Source organism: Onychostoma macrolepis, chromosome 23 (genome assembly GCF_012432095.1).
Source record: "Onychostoma macrolepis isolate SWU-2019 chromosome 23, ASM1243209v1, whole genome shotgun sequence".
Classification (NCBI taxonomy): Eukaryota; Metazoa; Chordata; class Actinopteri; order Cypriniformes; family Cyprinidae; genus Onychostoma; species Onychostoma macrolepis.
The window spans coordinates 26,319,749-26,338,988 of NC_081177.1; the positions used below are offsets into that span (position 1 = coordinate 26,319,749).

At 39.0% G+C, this 19,240-nt stretch overlaps 2 protein-coding genes across 2 annotated transcripts; one reads left to right on the plus strand and one right to left on the minus strand.

Annotated features, from left to right (window-relative positions):
• Positions 1–2,137: 2,137 nt before the first annotated feature.
• LOC131532496 (inactive serine protease 35) lies at positions 2,138–5,471 on the plus strand. Its single transcript, XM_058764188.1, has 2 exons — positions 2,138–2,257; positions 3,583–5,471. Exon 2 carries the CDS (start codon positions 3,593–3,595, stop codon positions 4,877–4,879), a length of 1,287 nt encoding a protein of 428 aa, XP_058620171.1. The 5' UTR covers positions 2,138–2,257; positions 3,583–3,592; the 3' UTR covers positions 4,880–5,471.
• Positions 5,472–5,599: 128 nt separating this feature from the next.
• Positions 5,600–18,973, minus strand: tcp1 (t-complex 1). Its single transcript, XM_058764190.1, has 12 exons — positions 18,713–18,973; positions 17,059–17,144; positions 16,774–16,902; positions 16,438–16,535; positions 16,235–16,345; positions 14,595–14,776; positions 14,393–14,519; positions 8,669–8,844; positions 8,421–8,544; positions 7,390–7,582; positions 6,331–6,494; positions 5,600–6,036 (listed from the first exon to the last, which is right to left on the minus strand). Exons 1-12 carry the CDS (start codon positions 18,792–18,794, stop codon positions 5,823–5,825), a joined length of 1,686 nt encoding a protein of 561 aa, XP_058620173.1. The 5' UTR covers positions 18,795–18,973; the 3' UTR covers positions 5,600–5,822.
• Positions 18,974–19,240: the final 267 nt, after the last annotated feature.

Genomic DNA, 19,240 nt, shown 5'->3' on the forward strand with positions numbered 1-19,240 from the left:
TTTCAAATGTGGAGTGTCACACAGGGAATTCTGGGAATATCAGTTTACAGTTTTTGACTGTAAATTATACATTGATTTGTTATTTTTACTTCTAAAAACTGTACAATTAACAGCATTTTACTGTACAATTACATGAAATGTCTGGTTAAATCTTTTACAGTTTTTCCCTGTATATACAGGAACTCATTGTTAACATATTAACAGTTTTTTTCAGTAGCGTTTTTACAAAATTGTACAATTAAAATTACACATTACATTTTTTTACAGTGTAGATGATGGTCAGAGAGAGTTATTCTTTATGCTAATGGGTGTGTTAATTATGTGTTGAAGCCTCATAATTACATTTAGTTTCAGATTATTTATTATCAGCAGTTTACAACAGCTTGTGCGATAAAATCATATATGCTATTTTGTCTAAATACAGTCAGATTTATGAGCGTATATGGGTGTAACGTGTAAGGGGGAAAGTATGCTTGTAATTGCTACATGGGTTGTATGATTGTGAGTTACCGTCCATCTAAGCTGCAGCAAACAAATTGTAGTTGAATAAATGCTTTGCTCAAAGATGAGATGGCAATAGAGTGGATAATTTGCAAGCAGTAGAAGTGGACAGAAGTGCCAGATAGATGCATACCTCCACAGTCCACACATAAAAACAGGTAGTGGTCAGGCCCTGGCTCTCACAAGGCTGACTTTAGTGGTCAGGACAACAACTGGACACCACTGCATTAGTTTGTCAGCATCTTCATGCTTTGCGACTGCAGACATACCTGATTTAGAAAATGATGGCAAGATGAAAAGGACAGAAAAACAGTGGACAGAAAACAAAAACAGTAACTGATGCTAAAGGTGCGTTCCAATTGACTTACTTATGCACTATTCTGTGCTGTTTTGTAGTATAAATAGTGCAAGTAGTGCATTCACACTGAACATTCCAAAAAGAAAAGGTGCACTTTAAATACCTGGATGATGCACTTAATTAATTGGGGGAAAAAAAAGAAATGTGGAAAATTGGACAGCATGTACTCAACTGCCGCAGCTTTAATTACGAAGCACAGGGGGAGGGGCTCCGATTATGAATTACAAAATACACTTATAAAATTCATACATAACACGGTTGAGTACATATAAGTACATAGTGCATAGTGCATCATTTGGGACGCAGCTTTAGTTACCATGATTGGAAATGTATTCCATCCCAATAGGTGGCTAAAGGCCACATTAAAATTGTCTTGGACACTTTTTACTATCCTTTACTTTTCAAATGTCTTTTTTGTATAGTTTTAATATTTTTACCCTTCTTCCAGACCCAGACTTTTAATTAGATTTAAATTCCATCATAAAACAAGTAGGCTACATGTTGAAAATAGTGAGTGTAAATATTTATGATTTCTATTTTTTAAAAAGAAAAAGAAAAAACTAATAATGATTGCTCTTCAATTGTGGTGTTCACAAAAAAAAAAAAAAAAAAAAATGTAGGCTACAAAAGTTACTGTAGGTCTACTTGTAAAGGTAAATTTCACTTTTCAGAGTTGTCAAAAGTTGTAATTTTGGCAAATAAGGAAAATTAATTATCTCAGATAAAATTGGCTTAAAATCTTTAGAATGTAATTTCCACCACCTTTCTCACCTTTCAACCAAAATAAATGAATAAATACATAAAAAATAAACAAAAATAATAACATAAATAAAAACAATAAAAACATTACATCATTTGAGATGTGCTGAAAATGCTCATACATTTAATAGAAATATAACCATGCTTGATGCATATCAACTGATAGACATGTATTAGCAGTATGGTGAGTGTAAAAAAGTATGTTCTGGAAGTGCATGTTTAAAAAAAAAAGTTCACAAGTGTCCATATTTCACACATAGATGCAGAAATAACTACAAACATTGTCAGGGTGACATACAGCCTTAACAAAATAACATAAATGGTTTATGAATTCATATAATTTTTGTAGCAATGGTATATAGCCTATTTCAAAGAAATAGACTTACTTCGGTAATATCTCAGCTCGGGATGTTAACCGCTTTAACCCATGCCATGTATAATTAAATGAAGTGCCCGTAGCGTCGTTTGAACGGCGTGGGTGTGCCTGCCTCAAATGACTATATCGTTCTTCAGTCGTTCCGCCTCTTTCAGGCGCCACAGCACTCCGCTCCTCCGCCGATCAGCTGCGTGTTAAACACCGGGATACACAGACACAGCTGTCAGAAGAGTCCAGTTTTCTCTCGTCGGGTTCATTTGAGGGTGAGTTCGTATTTTAATAAAGTTTATTAAAATGCTGAATGTAAATTAGAAACAGACGGAGACAGTTAAATACAGTAACAGAATTGTCTTTTCACAATGTTGTCTCTGCATTATTTATTAAAAGGCAAAACAACCCTAGTAACCCCCCCCCCTCCCCCTCCTTTTTTTCTCACTCGCAGCATTGCTCTTTTAATAATAACACCACTCTTTAAATCAATAACACCAGCCTAATCTAAATCTGTTTAATGTATTACTTATTGCATTTTTCCTTTTTAATGCAGCAATTATACTACTTTACCTTTTCTACTTGCATTATTCAGGATGCATATTGGTAAAACTGTAAACTTGCTGATAAACTGAGTTATTTTAAAAGTCTCATACTCACACTACTGCATATAGTATATCCTACCCACTTTATTATTTGAATAAATAGCACAAGTAATTCTCTTTTTTATGCACTGCAGTACTCAATACATAAATGCAGCATAAGTATTTTACTTGTTTCAAACTGCAAATGCACCGTATTTCTGTTTCATCTATTTTCTTGTTCAAAATGTCATTATCAACATTCAGGCCAATATTAAGACTTTACCTATATACAGTTGTCAACATTGCACAGAGGTTTGATTGTTGCATATCAGTAACATCCTTCTTAGAGCTCCAACTGTAGTATTTCACTGCTGGCCTTGTCTTCACTCAACTCAACCATTTTCACCTCCAGGGAGATGCACTGGTGGTATCAGTTAAACTGCATAGCAGACAGTTGGTTAAAACGGTCTATCCACATTGACACATTTAGTTGGTGCTTTTATCCATAGAGACCTGCAATGCATTAAATGTAAATGTACACTTTATCGCTTTTTTTTTTCTTCTTTCTTTCCATTCTAGTATTTGAACCCCTTGACCTTGCCTTGCTCTACCAGTCGAGCCACAAGAACTAACTTAAAGTGCATTATTTATACTTGGTACATGTTTTTGCAGATTGTATAGCTATATTAACATGACTTTCAGAGATGGTTTGAACCAAAATGCGTCTGGTTGTTCAAGCCACATTTAAATTGTACTCTTCCCAAAATGCAACTGTCAGCATTGCCATTCCTGTGATGAGAGTAGTCAGGAATCCCTCTTCAGCAAACAGACATCTGTTCTTTTTTTGGCTCCTGTTTTTAATTTTCATTTGCCACATCAAGTGCACCAAATGTTTTAGCCCCATATTATCACTACCAGAAGTGAACAGAGTATAGAAGTCCAGTCTGTTCTACGACCATTAACTTGGTGTTATGAAACATAGCCTCACCCCTGAACTCTTGTGTCTTTTCCTTCAGGTAGAGCAAGATGACAGGTCCTCCATCTTTGTTGTTCAGTCTGACTGCATTGGCTGTGGTTGTATCGTTGGTCTATAGTGGTGCTTTTATCACAAACAATGAAGATGACTGCCTTTTGAGACACATAAAGATCCCAGTGATCCTGGACCAAAGCACAGTGAGGCTTGAAAGCCCAGAATTCACTGCAGAAAACTTCAGTGAGCCAGGAGCGATGTGTGGGATTGAGTGCCAAAGAAAGCTGCCAGAACCAAGGCCTGCGGAGCTGGAACGACTACTGTCTTATGAAACGGTCTACGAGAACGGAACACGCACCTTCACCAAAATACAACTGGAAGAGGTCGCTGAATTAAGAAACGCATCCTCTTCCATCGTCTGCAATGCAGGACACCTTAAACGCAGAAAACGGCAGGTATACGGCATGGACGGACGCTTCGTGATCACAGATAAACACTACACCACCAATTACCCCTTTTCTGCCTCAGTCAGGCTCTCTACAGGTTGCTCAGGCATTTTAGTTTCTCCTAAACATGTATTGACTTCTGCCCACTGTGTCCATGACGGCCAAGTCTATCTGAAAGGGACCAAGAGGCTGCGAGTGGGTGTCATGAAGCTTCGCTCCAAACGCAGAGGAGGACGCCAACGAGGAGGCAGAAGAAGAGGAGGAAAGAGGAGAGAAAGCGAAGTGGGAAATGAAGATGTAGCCACTGATGGAGAACTACTTCATAGAGAATACAGGAGGAAAAGGAAGAACCGTATTAGACGCAACACGGATTCAGTTCAGTCCAGGCAACCGGTGTTTAGGTGGACACGCGTCAAACTAACACAAGTGCCAACAGGCTGGATGAGGAGAGCAGGCAAGGAGATCTCGGCTGACTATGATTACGCCCTTCTGGAGCTGAAACGACCCCATAAGATGAAGTTCATGGAGTTAGGCATTGTTCCTGTAGTCAAGGACGTCCCAGCTGGAAGAATCCACTTCTCTGGTTTTGATAATGACCAATCAGGGAAAGTGGTCTACCGTTTCTGTTCGGTCTTAGAGGAGTCCAGTGACCTCATGTATCAGTACTGTGATGCACAGAAGGGGTCAAGCGGAGCCGGGGTGTACGTGAGGCTACGGGATCAGGGAGGAAAAGGGAAGTGGAAGAGGAAGGTAATTGGCGTGTTCTCTGGACACCAGTGGGTGGATGTTGACGGGATACAAAAGGACTATAATGTGGCAGTCAGAATAACACCCGCTAAGTACGCCCAGATATGCCACTGGATCCATGGAGATACTAGTCGGTGTAAACTGGCCTAAAAAAGGTCAAAAAGTCCTCAAGACTGCTGGGACGGTCTAGATGCAAACTGCTCATGTTTCACCACGGTGAGTAGTTGAGAGCACAAATGGAGCATCTGTACAGGAAATTTCGTTTTAACAAGAATTTGGATGCTGTATATTTATTTTTGTTTTCATTGCCAAAATTTGAGACTGTAGCCTTTGTAATGTCACGTTCAGGCAATGTTTGTGTTAAAAAGCCAATGTCACCAGCTGAGGCCAAGTAGTTAACTACTGAAAAACAAAACAGCTTGACATTCAGTATGATTTTTGTTTAAGTTCTTGAGGAGTTCACCCAAATATGAAAAATATCACCAGCTGCATGAAGAGGAGCCCGTTTTCCATACAAGAAAAGTACATGGTGATTCACACTACCTCTGAAAAGAAATGGGAGGATTATTTACTTACAGTAAGAACAAGGTGCACAAGCGAAGCCTGGCAGTATATAAATCATTATGCAGTAACTTAGACATTCATAGCTTGGAAGGACGTGGAGGTCATTTGTAACTGGGGTGATTGTTTGGTCTAACTGTATTTGTATTTATTTAATATTGAATGCATTTTCCTAATAAAGTCGGAGTTAAAATATAAAATTACAAATGTACTTATTCATACTAAAATATGTACTAAATGTACTAAAAATAAGCATTTGATTACCAAGTTGTTTTAATATTTTCTTTTCACAAAACATCAGAAACAAGATTCCCTTCTACACCATTCTGATTTATTGTCTTTGAAAAGGCAGAAAAAGGAACATTTGTTACATTACACATGACCAACAGCCACGTTAATAGCAAAAAATAAGTAACGCAAACAAAGTGCACATTCTACACTAACAGCTCATCAGATGGATCCAAATATAAATACAAAAGCTGAGCGGAGTGACACCAGAACCAGCCAATTAAAGATTTGATGCAGCTGGACTTTAATCCTCCAGAGATCCTGATTGGACAGCATCCTGGTAGGAGGGCCCGCCCTCTTTCTGGTCAGGGAAGAGCTTGATAAGATCATCAATTCGAAGGATGGTGATGGCTGCCTCTGTGGCGAACTTCAGACTCTTGGTTTTAACCATCGTGGGTTCATACACTCCCGCCTGCTTGTTGTCTCTTGGCTTACCATTTACCAGGTCCAACCCGATCCTAACAGTGCACACACACGAAAAGAGGTTTAAACAGAGTAATCCATCTTTTTTTAAACTGTATTGGCACTCGGCTTAATCCATAATAGGCTACATTGCTTCCAGATCGTCTGCACAAATCCCATTCATCTACCAAATCCATTTGAAGGACATTTTAGGGCAGTAAATCAAAACCTTACTTCTAAACACCATAGTTTTTACTTCTGATTATATGTTTGTCTGCTGTCTGACAGCGTGGTCATATTTCTAAGACCTGAGCAGCTTGCCTATGTGATGAGATGAGAGCGACACTAACCATTTGAGGTTCTTGCGTTCAGGGTTGACCTGAGCCTCATTGTGGAAGGCTCTGAGTTTGGCCACCAGGTCAGTGGAGTCTTGTGCGGCGTTGACTGCCAGAGTTTTAGGAATGACGAGCAGAGAGCGAGCAAACTCAGCAATAGCCAGCTGCTCACGGGAACCCTAGGTCAAACACACAACCGTTTCAATAATTCATTCATGCACACTAATTATTAAAAAAAGCACAATTACTGTATATTAAAGAGCTTAACAGTGCCCACAACATTTTTCCATTTACTCCCTATTCATTTTCTCAGTAAGAAATTCAGTAAGAGCTAAGAACCAAACTGAAAACACAAAATATTGTAAAATACAATATAAAATGTGTTACGTTACAGGCATGAAAATATTTGAAGTTTTTCAAAATACTGAAACATTCAAACAGACTCTGTTTCTGTGGCAACACAGACCATCCTACTTGAAGCTTTTTAGGACTGTATAAACTCGTTGCAAATTTGGCAAATAGATGTTTCCTCTTAAGAAATACAGCTGAAGTCATGCTGATGTATAGATTGATCGACCTCAAAACTAGAAAGCTATGGTAAATCACTACAAACCCATGATCATGAAGCCTGCTGTTGAACTGTGTTCTGAATTGTCTGTAACAGTTCACACTGCAGGCCTAGTGAGGGTTAATGCATCTCAGTGATAAATGAGGCATGTTTGTTCTGAGCAGGATGGAAGCAGCTGTCAGCAGAGCTGTTTATCTGTCCCTTTCCCCGCTCAGGACTCTCACTGTATCCCACGCGTATAACTGCACAAGCCATCAAACAGGCACGGCAGCAATTATAATGGGAGTGTGCATAATATCCAATTGCACAAAAAAGAGAGAGAAAAAAAATAAAAAACTGGTCTTAACATTATTACAATAAAAGCCTGTCTATCTATACTAGATTGTGCATTTATACACCAGCTATAATTTAACTGTTAGTTTGTTACAACATAACATTTTACCTAAAAATACAAATAAGACATCAAGAAAATAAAGATCCCAGCAGCTGTGAAACAGGGTCCTCACCATGCTTGTTGCATAGTTCTCCAGATAAATGGACAGTGCAGCCTCTACAGCGCCACCTCCTGGTACCACAGATTTGGACTCCAGCACCCTCTTCACCACACACAGGGCATCATGCAGTGAGCGCTCCATTTCATCACACATGAAATCATTCGCCCCACGCAAGACGATAGAGGCAGATGTGCGTACCTTTGTGCTGAAAGACAGAGAAAAATGAAAACGGCATTAAAAAAAATATGCTAAAATGTGATGGAAAACACTGCACAAGATCCCATGCAGTTAATAGCAATGCATTATTTTTCCGAATGAATCAGTTGTTGGCAAGTTAGATGAAATCAGTTCAAATCATACAGAAACGTTTTCTCTCTCCTCATGTTTAACACTTGGTTGTACTTAGGCAAAGTAATCAAGTTTAATAGTATAGCACATTTCCCACACTGGTAATGGAGTTTTGTTTTAAATTTGTTTAGGCTTGATGTTTTAAATGTTAATATTAATTTGGTTCTCATTCTTTTTTTTCTTCTGTATACAAATAAATTTGAAGGATTTTTGTGGAGCAAAGTAAATTAAAATGCATGATTCTAGCATTTATAATGTTTGAAACATTTGGTTTTATTTATTGGTATTGTATGTTTCTGAATGTAATAAAATACTTTTTCCCCTCTCAGCAATGCAATTTTGACCATGTGCAACTTATTTTCCTGAGAACACAATAGATAATGTGTTTAATGGCTCCTCTTTAACATGAGACATACAGATTATTCTGAAAATGCAGGATTTTGGGTCTGTACGAGTTCTGGAACTGCCAGAGTTATCCAGTTATCCAAGTACGAGGTAGAGTGATTAAAAGAAACCAGAACTGAATTAATGAGCCAGTTTCACTATACAGGCCGTGTGGACTTTTACATTCATGTGGCTTAACCTCTGGAGGATGTCATGTGCAGACATCCTAAACGCTGATCTTCTGAATGTAGATAATATCCGGCATAAATTCAATCCTACAGGCTGTTGAAGGAAAAGGAAGAAGATCTCACTTCTTGATGAGGATGAGCTCGTCGTCACACACTCTCTCCTGGACCACCTCCTCAGCCTGACCCAGCATGGTCACCTCAAACGTCTCCTCTCCCTCCAGGTTAGACAGAGAAGAGCAAACAGTGGCTATGGGGGAAATCAAAACATTGTTCATCAAAACTAAGACATAGAGAATAAATGACCTCTGTATTTCAAGAACAGAAGGTCTAGATCTTCTAAGCAAAGACTGAAGCAAGTGCAGTCAGCTGACCCCCAGTTGATTTGGCGATGCGTTTGAGGTCCCTCTTGAGCACCCTCCTCACAGCCATGGCTCCTACATCTACAAAGTATTTCAGACACATGTCATCAATGCCTCCTGTGGTCAGGATCACATTCGCTCCTGACGCCAGGATCTTCTGAATGCGCTCCTTCGTGATGTCTGATTCCCTGAGAAACAAATCCAGAAAGATCATCAAAACTGAGGAAAATTGACCAATTATACAGTCACAGCTTGAGACATCAATAGTCCTAATAATGCAAACAGAAAAAATTGAGAGACTACACTGATTTGCATACAAACAGTCAAAACAAAAGGTCTAATAAGGTAATTACATTTTAAATAAAGTATGTTAGTTGGAAATAAAAACCCTTCTGCTCAACCTTCTGAAAACGATAATGTCAACGTCAGGAGGTAAAAATAAATTATACAAGCGGTTCCAATTATTTCATATGAAGCTCACGTGTAACAGGTTCACCTCATGCTGCTCACAAGTGATCGGTGCCAAAAACAGACATAAAAAGGGTCCAAAATAATTGTAGTCGAATTACTAAAACCACATACAGAAAGCCAAGTGAGCATAATGCATTTATAGCATAAATACTAACTTAGTCTGACATATCAAATAGAGCAGTGAAAAAAAAAAAAAAAAAAAAAAATTATTTGTTTTTGTTTTTTTAATTAAAATTAGTTTAGTAGTAACTTTTAACATCTAAAATTTGTATTTTCTTTTTCAATCTTGGTTAGTTTAAGTTAAATTACATTTTAGCCTGGGCAACTAGCTGAAATAAAATGAATTTAAGATTTATATACACAATCATGGCCAAAAATATCGGCACCCTTGCAACTCTGTCAGAAAATGCAACACTTCTCTCAGAAAATTGTTCCAGTTGCAAATGTTTTGGTATTCATGTGCTTATTGTTTTTTGTTTGCACTGCAACAACAACAAAAAAAAAAACAGAAGAAAAGTCAAACTTGATAAAATTTCACACAGAACTCAAAATGGACTGGACAAAATTATTGGCACCTTGTCAAAATTGTAAGAAATAATTGCTTTTCAAGCATGTGATGCTCCTGTAATTTGTATTTAGACACACCTGTGGCAAGTAACAGGTGTGGGCAATGTAGTAATCACACTTGCAACCAGTTAAAATGGAGAAAAGTTGACAACCTTTGTGTTGCGTGTCACACTGAGCATGGAGAAAAGAAAGAAGTGTAAAGAGTTGTCTGTGGATTTGAGAGAAAAAATGTGGAAAAACACGGACAATCTCAAGGCTACAAGTCCATCTCCAGAGATCTTAATGTTCCTGTGTCCACTGTGCAATATCATCAAGAGGTTTACAGCCCATGGCACTGTAGCTAACCTCTCCTCCAGGTTAGACAGAGAAGAGCAAACAGTGGCTATGGGGAAATCAAAACATTGTTCATCAAAACTAAGACATAGAGAATAAATGACCTCTGTATTTCAAGAACAGAAGGTCTAGATCTTCTAAGCAAAGACTGAAGCAAGTGCAGTCAGCTGACCCCAGTTGATTTGGCGATGCGTTTGAGGTCCCTCTTGAGCACCCTCCTCACAGCCATGGCTCCTACATCTACAAAGTATTTCAGACACATGTCATCAATGCCTCCTGTGGTCAGGATCACATTCGCTCCTGACGCCAGGATCTTCTGAATGCGCTCCTTCGTGATGTCTGATTCCCTGAGAAACAAATCCAGAAAGACCATCAAAACTGAGGAAAATTGACCAATTATACAGTCACAGCTTGAGACATCAATAGTCCTAATAATGCAAACAGAAAAAATTGAGAGACTACACTGATTTGCATACAAACAGTCAAAACAAAAGGTCTAATAAGGTAATTACATTTTAAATAAAGTATGTTAGTTGGAAATAAAACCCTTCTGCTCAACCTTCTGAAAACGATAATGTCAACGTCAGGAGGTAAAAATAAATTATACAAGCGGTTCCAATTATTTCATATGAAGCTCACGTGTAACAGGTTCACCTCATGCTGCTCACAAGTGATCGGTGCCAAAAACAGACATAAAAAGGGTCCAAAATAATTGTAGTCGAATTACTAAAACCACATACAGAAAGCCAAGTGAGCATAATGCATTTATAGCATAAATACTAACTTAGTCTGACATATCAAATAGAGCAGTGAAAAAAAAAAAAATTATTTGTTTTTGTTTTTAATTAAAATTAGTTTAGTAGTAACTTTTAACATCTAAAATTTGTATTTTCTTTTTCAATCTTGGTTAGTTTAAGTTAAATTACATTTTAGCCTGGGCAACTAGCTGAAATAAAATGAATTTAAGATTTATATACACAATCATGGCCAAAAATATCGGCACCCTTGCAACTCTGTCAGAAAATGCAACACTTCTCTCAGAAAATTGTTCCAGTTGCAAATGTTTTGGTATTCATGTGCTTATTGTTTTTGTTTGCACTGCAACAACAACAAAAAAAAAAACAGAAGAAAAGTCAAACTTGATAAAATTTCACACAGAACTCAAAATGGACTGGACAAAATTATTGGCACCTTGTCAAAATTGTAAGAAATAATTGCTTTTCAAGCATGTGATGCTCCTGTAATTTGTATTTAGACACACCTGTGGCAAGTAACAGGTGTGGGCAATGTAGTAATCACACTTGCAACCAGTTAAAATGGAGAAAAGTTGACAACCTTTGTGTTGCGTGTCACACTGAGCATGGAGAAAAGAAAGAAGTGTAAAGAGTTGTCTGTGGATTTGAGAGAAAAAAATGTGGAAAAACACGGACAATCTCAAGGCTACAAGTCCATCTCCAGAGATATTAATGTTCCTGTGTCCACTGTGCGCAATATCATCAAGAGGTTTACAGCCCATGGCACTGTAGCTAACCTCCCTGGACGTGGACGGAAGAGCAAAATTAATGAAAAATGACAACGAAGGATTGTTTGAATGGTGGATGAATAACCCCCGATTAACTTCCAAACAAATTCAAGCTGATCTGCAGACACTGGGTGAAACCGTGTCAGCTCGCACTATCCGTCGCCATCTGAATGAAAAGGGACGCTATGGTAGGAGACCCAGGAGGACACCACTGCTGACACAAAGGCATAAAAAAGCAAGACTGGAGTTTGCCAAAACTTATGTGACAAAACCACAATCCTTCTGGGAGAACGTACTGTGGACAGATGAGACAAAAGTAGAGCTATTTGGTAAAGGACATCATGCACTGTTTACAGAAAAAGAAGAACACATTCCCTGCAGTCAAACATGGTGGAGGTTCAAAGATGTTTTGGGGTTGCTTTGCTGCTTCTGGCACTGGATGCCTTGACTGTGTGAACGGTATCATGAAATCTGATGATCACCAAAGAATTTTGGGGCGCAACGTAGTGTCCAGTGTCAGAAAGCTGCGTCTCCACCAGAGGTCATGGGTCTTCCAGCAGGACAATGACCGAAACACACTTCAAAAAGCACTCAGAAATGGTTATAAACAAAGCGCTGGAGAGTTCTGAAATGGCCAGCAATGAGTCCAGAGTTCTGAAATGGCCAGCAATGAGTCCAGATCTGAATACCATGGAGAGATCTCAAAACAGCAGCTGGGAGAAGGCATCCTTCAAATCTGAATGATCTGGAGCAGTTTGCAAAAGAAGAGTGGTCCAAAACATTTGCAACTGCAACAATTTTCTGAGAGAAGGGTTGCATTTTCTGACAGAATTGCAAAGGTGCTGATATTTTTGGCCATGACTTTATATTATTTCCATTTCCTTGTATTTTACTTCAATAAAAGACCAAATTTAAACCATTCCGAATAAAAGTACTGATTTCTTCTAAAAAAATAAATAAAATGATTTTTAAAAATCCTCCTGAGCCCAAAATTTTAGTGGTATACATAAAGATAAATGTTGTACAGCCCAAAGGTAAAACACAGACACGTGTATCTGTGTGTAAGAGAGGGTTTGGGCAGACGATGCTTTATCCCATGCGTATAACTACACACACCACAGATGTGTGGCAGCAATGTAAATGGGAAATTTCTTTGTGTGTGTGTGTGTGTAACATGTCCTCACCTCTGTCTGATTTGGTCAAGTTTCTCTGGATCGCTGATGACCACCTGAACACCCATCTTCATCTTGGTTTTCTGCAGGCTGAAGTCCAGACAGGCTATCTTGGCATTGGCCACACGCTTCACCATACCTAAACAACACAAACAACATTTACAAACACACTTACGCTTTGCAATGCCAACAGCAAGCATGCACACGGACAGACCTTGAGATCCGACAGTGCAGTTAAGTGCGTATCCGTTGACAAGGAAACTCTCTTTCTGGCTGCGTCCGTGAGCCTTCAGCACATTCACAGAGTTGATGGGATAGCGAGCAACACCTTTACCATCAACAAACTTCACAGCCAGGGCAGCGTCCACCACAATATTAGCAAAAATCTGCATCACTGACAGAACGTCAAGGAACAACCCTTTCATTTCAAATGATTAGTCAAGGTCCAGAGATCTTAATGTTCCTGTGTCCACTGTGCGCAATATCATCAAGAGGTTTACAGCCCATGGCACTGTAGCTAACCTCCTGGACGTGGACGGAAGAGCAAAATTAATGAAAAATGACAACGAAGGATTGTTTGAATGGTGGATGAATAACCCCGATTAACTTCCAAACAAATTCAAGCTGATCTGCAGACACTGGGTGAAACCGTGTCAGCTCGCACTATCCGTCGCCATCTGAATGAAAAGGGACGCTATGGTAGGAGACCCAGGAGGACACCACTGCTGACACAAAGGCATAAAAAGCAAGACTGGAGTTTGCCAAAACTTATGTGACAAAACCACAATCCTTCTGGGAGAACGTACTGTGGACAGATGAGACAAAAGTAGAGCTTTTGGTAAAGGACATCATGGCACTGTTTACAGAAAAGAAGAACACATTCCCTGCAGTCAAACATGGTGGAGGTTCAAAGATGTTTTGGGGTTGCTTTGCTGCTTCTGGCACTGGATGCCTTGACTGTGTGAACGGTATCATGAAATCTGATGATTACCAAAGAATTTTGGGGTGCAACGTAGTGTCCAGTGTCAGAAAGCTGCGTCTCCACCAGAGGTCATGGGTCTTCCAGCAGGACAATGACCAAACACACTTCAAAAAGCACTCAGAAATGGTTATAAACAAAGCGCTGGAGAGTTCTGAAATGGCCAGCAATGAGTCCAGATCTGAATACCATGGAGAGATCTCAAAACAGCAGCTGGGAGAAGGCATCCTTCAAATCTGAATGATCTGGAGCAGTTTGCAAAAGAAGAGTGGTCCAAAACATTTGCAACTGCAACAATTTTCTGAGAGAAGGGTTGCATTTTCTGACAGAATTGCAAAGGTGCTGATATTTTTGGCCATGACTTTATATTATTTCCATTTCCTTGTATTTTACTTCAATAAAAGACCAAATTTAAACCATTCCGAATAAAAGTACTGATTTCTTCTAAAAAAAAAAAAATAAAATGATTTTTTTAAATCCTCCTGAGCCCAAAATTTTAGTGGTATACATAAAGATAAATGTTGTACAGCCCAAAGGTAAAACACAGACACGTGTATCTGTGTGTAAGAGAGGCTTTGGGCAGACGATGCTTTATCCCATGCGTATAACTACACACACCACAGATGTGTGGCAGCAATGTAAATGGGAAATTTCTTTGTGTGTGTGTGTGTGTGTGTGTAACATGTCCTCACCTCTGTCTGATTTGGTCAAGTTTCTCTGGATCGCTGATGACCACCTGAACACCCATCTTCATCTTGGTTTTCTGCAGGCTGAAGTCCAGACAGGCTATCTTGGCATTGGCCACACGCTTCACCATACCTAAACAACACAAACAACATTTACAAACACACTTACGCTTTGCAATGCCAACAGCAAGCATGCACACGGACAGACCTTGAGATCCGACAGTGCAGTTAAGTGCGTATCCGTTGACAAGGAAACTCTCTTTCTGGCTGCGTCCGTGAGCCTTCAGCACATTCACAGAGTTGATGGGATAGCGAGCAACACCTTTACCATCAACAAACTTCACAGCCAGGGCAGCGTCCACCACAATATTAGCAAAAAAATCTGCATCACTGACAGAACGTCAAGGAACAACCCTTTCATTTCAAATGATTAGTCAAGGTCCGCAAAACTCTTTTAATGCAGTTTAAAACTCTGAAATGAAATGCAGGCTCTTTATGCAGCCTTCTTGAATGCTACAATCACTTAAGAAAAGTATCATGGTATTACCTTTTTGGATGTTGTGACATGATTTTTTTAGACACTTATATTTAAAGCTGCAGTCCGTAAGTTTTGCCTCTTTGTCGCCATCTGTTTGAAAACCTGGAATTGCAGCTCTGTGCGCCGGGTTGAGATCCGGTGTTCTGGCACGGCTTCAGCGCGGATTAATCTAATGTTTTGAGGTGAATGTGTAGCTGTTAGTCACCGGTGGTGTGGATATTTACTGTACATCGCAATCACAGATTAGCCTACATCTTGGAATATATGACCCAAATAAGAATTTTCAATGTATATTGCCATCTGAACAAGTAAGTAACAAGTCTGCCACGTTTGTTCTGACCAACTGAGGAAAAAATAATTACAACAAATCGTGCTACCAATGGTGATTTAATCTAAAGATCGGTTAGCTCATATCACATCAAACTGTGTAAATTATTATTATACTTTATTCTCAAATTATTAATGTTAACAACATCAGCATTGCGTGACTGTGAGTATAGTGTGTATTAGCGTGTAGATTTCAATTTCTGTACAGTCTAATCTCTAATCGTCATACCATTCGAATTTCATATTAAGAAATTCTTTTAATTTATTATTTATTTATTTATTTAAAATTATTTTATTAATTTCATTTACATGCGTTTCATAAACACATAATCCTTTCTGGATTACAATCCGCCATCAAAATGATACATTTAATTATAGCTGCTGTGAGAAAAGGCTATAAACGATCCGCCACCTGCAGGATCCTCACATGTGATAGCCTAGCAGCCGGGACAACTTCTTTATGTTTACAGACGTGACGTAATGATGCAGTGCAATGCTCAATTTTCCCGCGAAAACCTACCCGTACCACTCAAATTAGAAAAAATTATTATAAGCTAACCGTTGTGAATCGGGCTAAAGTAATGCGATAGTTTTGAACACTGACTGGTTATGTACTTGCTCAAATATTGATTCATTCAATATCATTTTTAACCAAAAAAAAAAAAAAAGTTACGGACTGCAGCTTTAAACACTAAATATTGTATAGAAAATAATATATACTATAAAATACTTTTAATAATAAGCAGAATCTCTAATAAACAGTTAATAAGCAGAATTTGTATACATGTGAAATTCATAAAATAAAAATATAACATTTAGTAATGCTTATATAGGCAATAATATTAAGATGAAAAATATAATGTTTTTGTTATATATTATTATACTCATTATATAGCATTTTGTTTATATACATGCATACACACACACACGCACACACACACACACACACACACACACACATGAAACATCACAAAAGAGGATACACTCCGATAATCTTAGAGGACATGGAAGTCTTGGCGGCATTGATGAGACACTCTCTGCCCAAATCATCAGTGCTGATGGTCAGGTTCTCATTGATGTATCTGACTGCCTCCCTGTGAACCACAGCAAATCAGACCGTTTCATTTAAATGGCAATCATGCTTAAACACACAAGACTTCCTGTTGGCACAGGAAGTGACTCTTACTTGCAGGCCAGTCTGTATCCACTGATGACGGAGGTGGGGTGGATCTTCTGTTTGACGAGCTCATCAGCACTCTTCAGCAGCTCAGCGGCGATGATCACCTACACACACACACACACAGATGAGTGGTTCTCACTTTAACTGATAGTCGATCAACACTTGTCTAATGTACTGTCAGGATGTGGAAGCTGCAGAGAAAAACCTGCACGCCCCGTAGTTTATGACAGGCGGTTTCTGTATCCTGCTAGCATAGCCATACATACTGATACTATATGGATGGCACTATAACAGGAAGTGTTTCTTAACAGAAACATCTATCCAAAGTAGCAAATGTCTCACCACTGATGTTGTGCCATCTCCAACCTCCTTATCCTGCAGCTCTGCTAGCTCACAGAGGACCTTAGCCGCCGGGTGCTCCACCTCCAGCAGCTTCAGGATGGTGGCTCCATCATTGGTGATGGTCACGTCCTGAAACACAGATCCAAAGCATGAGAAAATAAACCCAACAGGAACATCTACACTGCATTTGCGATCTACAAACAATTCTAATGTTTCCTATTAGGCAGTATAGAAGATCTGAACATCATGGGTTACTCTGACCGGAGGAAAAACATCTGCACTTACTCCGATGTCGTCCACCAACATCTTGTCCAGGCCGACGGGACCGAGAGAGCTCTTCACGATGTTAGCAATGGATGCAGCGGCCATGACTGCAAACCAACAAATAAAATTAATTTGAATGTTTCACTCTTTTCTGCTCGGCAAGATTTTGTATACCAATGTTGTCTGCACTGCAAGAACTGAAAGCAGAATATATTGTTGCATTCCACTGCACTGCTTTCTAAACCATTTTCTATGTAATATGCACTACATGGATGTGTTTGACCATTGCATTTACATCTTTTGCAGAGTTTTGTGATTAACACACCGTGTCCGGAGTTGGATACTGCATAGAAAACACTATGTTTAGTTTGTGACCATAAAAAAAAAAAAAACACAATATAGTATCAATGCAAGGAGCATATTTTTTTCTTCGGTTTTGTGAAGTTAAATTCAAATGGTTTAAAGGGATAGATCGCCCCAAAAATGAAAGTTTGATGTTTAAATAAATAAAGGTCTCTACGGTGACAGAGAGCTCAATGCGCTGCAAATAGAAAAAAAAACAAACAAACAAAAAAAACCCTGCAAATTAAGAAAACATTTTCATCAAATTGTCAACACGTACGCTGCAAATACACACACCACAAACGAATAAAGAACATTTCCACCTCGGACATGTTTAAGGGAACTGCAAAGTGATGAACATGGCTGAGACATACTTATCAATTTTTGCTCTGAAAGGTGAGATTTTTGTTTATTTTAACATCCCACTCATAAAATTCCTGTAAGCTTTTTTATTTTATTTATTATTATTAGCCTAAATAATCTGACGAAATGCACAATTATTGTTACTATGAAAGGTTATGTAAGCTGACTAATTTACTTTTACAACTTCCCTTACAAAAAATAACCATAGCCTATGGGCTTTACTATTAAAATTAATTAATAAACATTTATTATTTATAAAAAAAAAAAAAAAAAAAAGGTTGCTGTAGTTAATGCGCAAATTAACTAGCCTATGGATTTACTACACTAATCATAGTTTAACCATGTTATTTGTACAACTGTGGTTATACTAATGGTAATCAATACGCCATTCCATCTCAATCCGACGTTTTTAAACACAATAACGAGTTATTTGTGAATCGCTCCTTATACGGCAGCTACATGGACCTGAAGTATCAGCAGGTGGGGCGTCAATGTAGCATCACACAAAAGCAGAAGTCTTCCGTTACCAATGCAATAAAGATATGTAACGTTACACGTGCATTAACTACACGGATTTCTTCCATGTTACTGTAGTGTGTAGTGCAAGCAAGGGTTTTTACACATCACTGGCTTATTCATAGCTAATTTATAACATGCGTTCATTGGTCTGACAATGCAGCTCTAGCACACAGTATCAGAGATGCGATACAGTAACGTTACCGGCTCATCACGCCTCACTGTACAGCGCGCAGACCGACGGAATTAACTTGTTAACGACTTCAGAAGACATTGCATAAAGCTGAAGAAGTATTTTGGTGTAAATCAAGAATTACACACTGACTCCTGAGAGCCGCACGTGCTGCTCGAGACACCGGCCGCTATTCGGGTAAAACACCGCCACGTGCGGCCCGTTCACCGCGTCGCTGTTTTTTTTTTTATCGAGGGCAAATATGAGCGCATCCCGACTCACCGTTTTGAGTCCTCACGGACTCGCCGGTCGTCCTCTGGCCGAGCACGGTTAACGGACCCTCTGTCATGGACATGTTCGACATGTTGGAGAGAAGAATGGAGATGCGCGCGGTGGGTTATGGGTAGCGTGCGAGCGGGAGGGGCGCGTGTGGAAAGTTCCAGATTAATCCAGAGCAACAGCTTTTAATTCAGACTCAAACACACACATGAGCCACTAAACCGATCCAAAGACTCGACTCTACACATCTATGTTTATAAAGAGCTCTAAAACCACACAAATCAATCTACAGACTGATAGAGTTATAAAAACTACAATTCCCTGTTTGAATGCGGTAATTCGTTCGATGGTTTTCGCTGAGGCGTTTATTAGGATTGAGGGACCTCTAGTGGTCTGGCGGAGCAGCGGCGGTTTTTTAAAACCGGTTCCAGTGTTGCCAACTTAGCAATTTTGTTGCTAAATTTAGCAACTTTTCAGACTACCCTAGCAACTTTATTTTCCAAAAGCACATAGCAACAAATTTAGCAATTT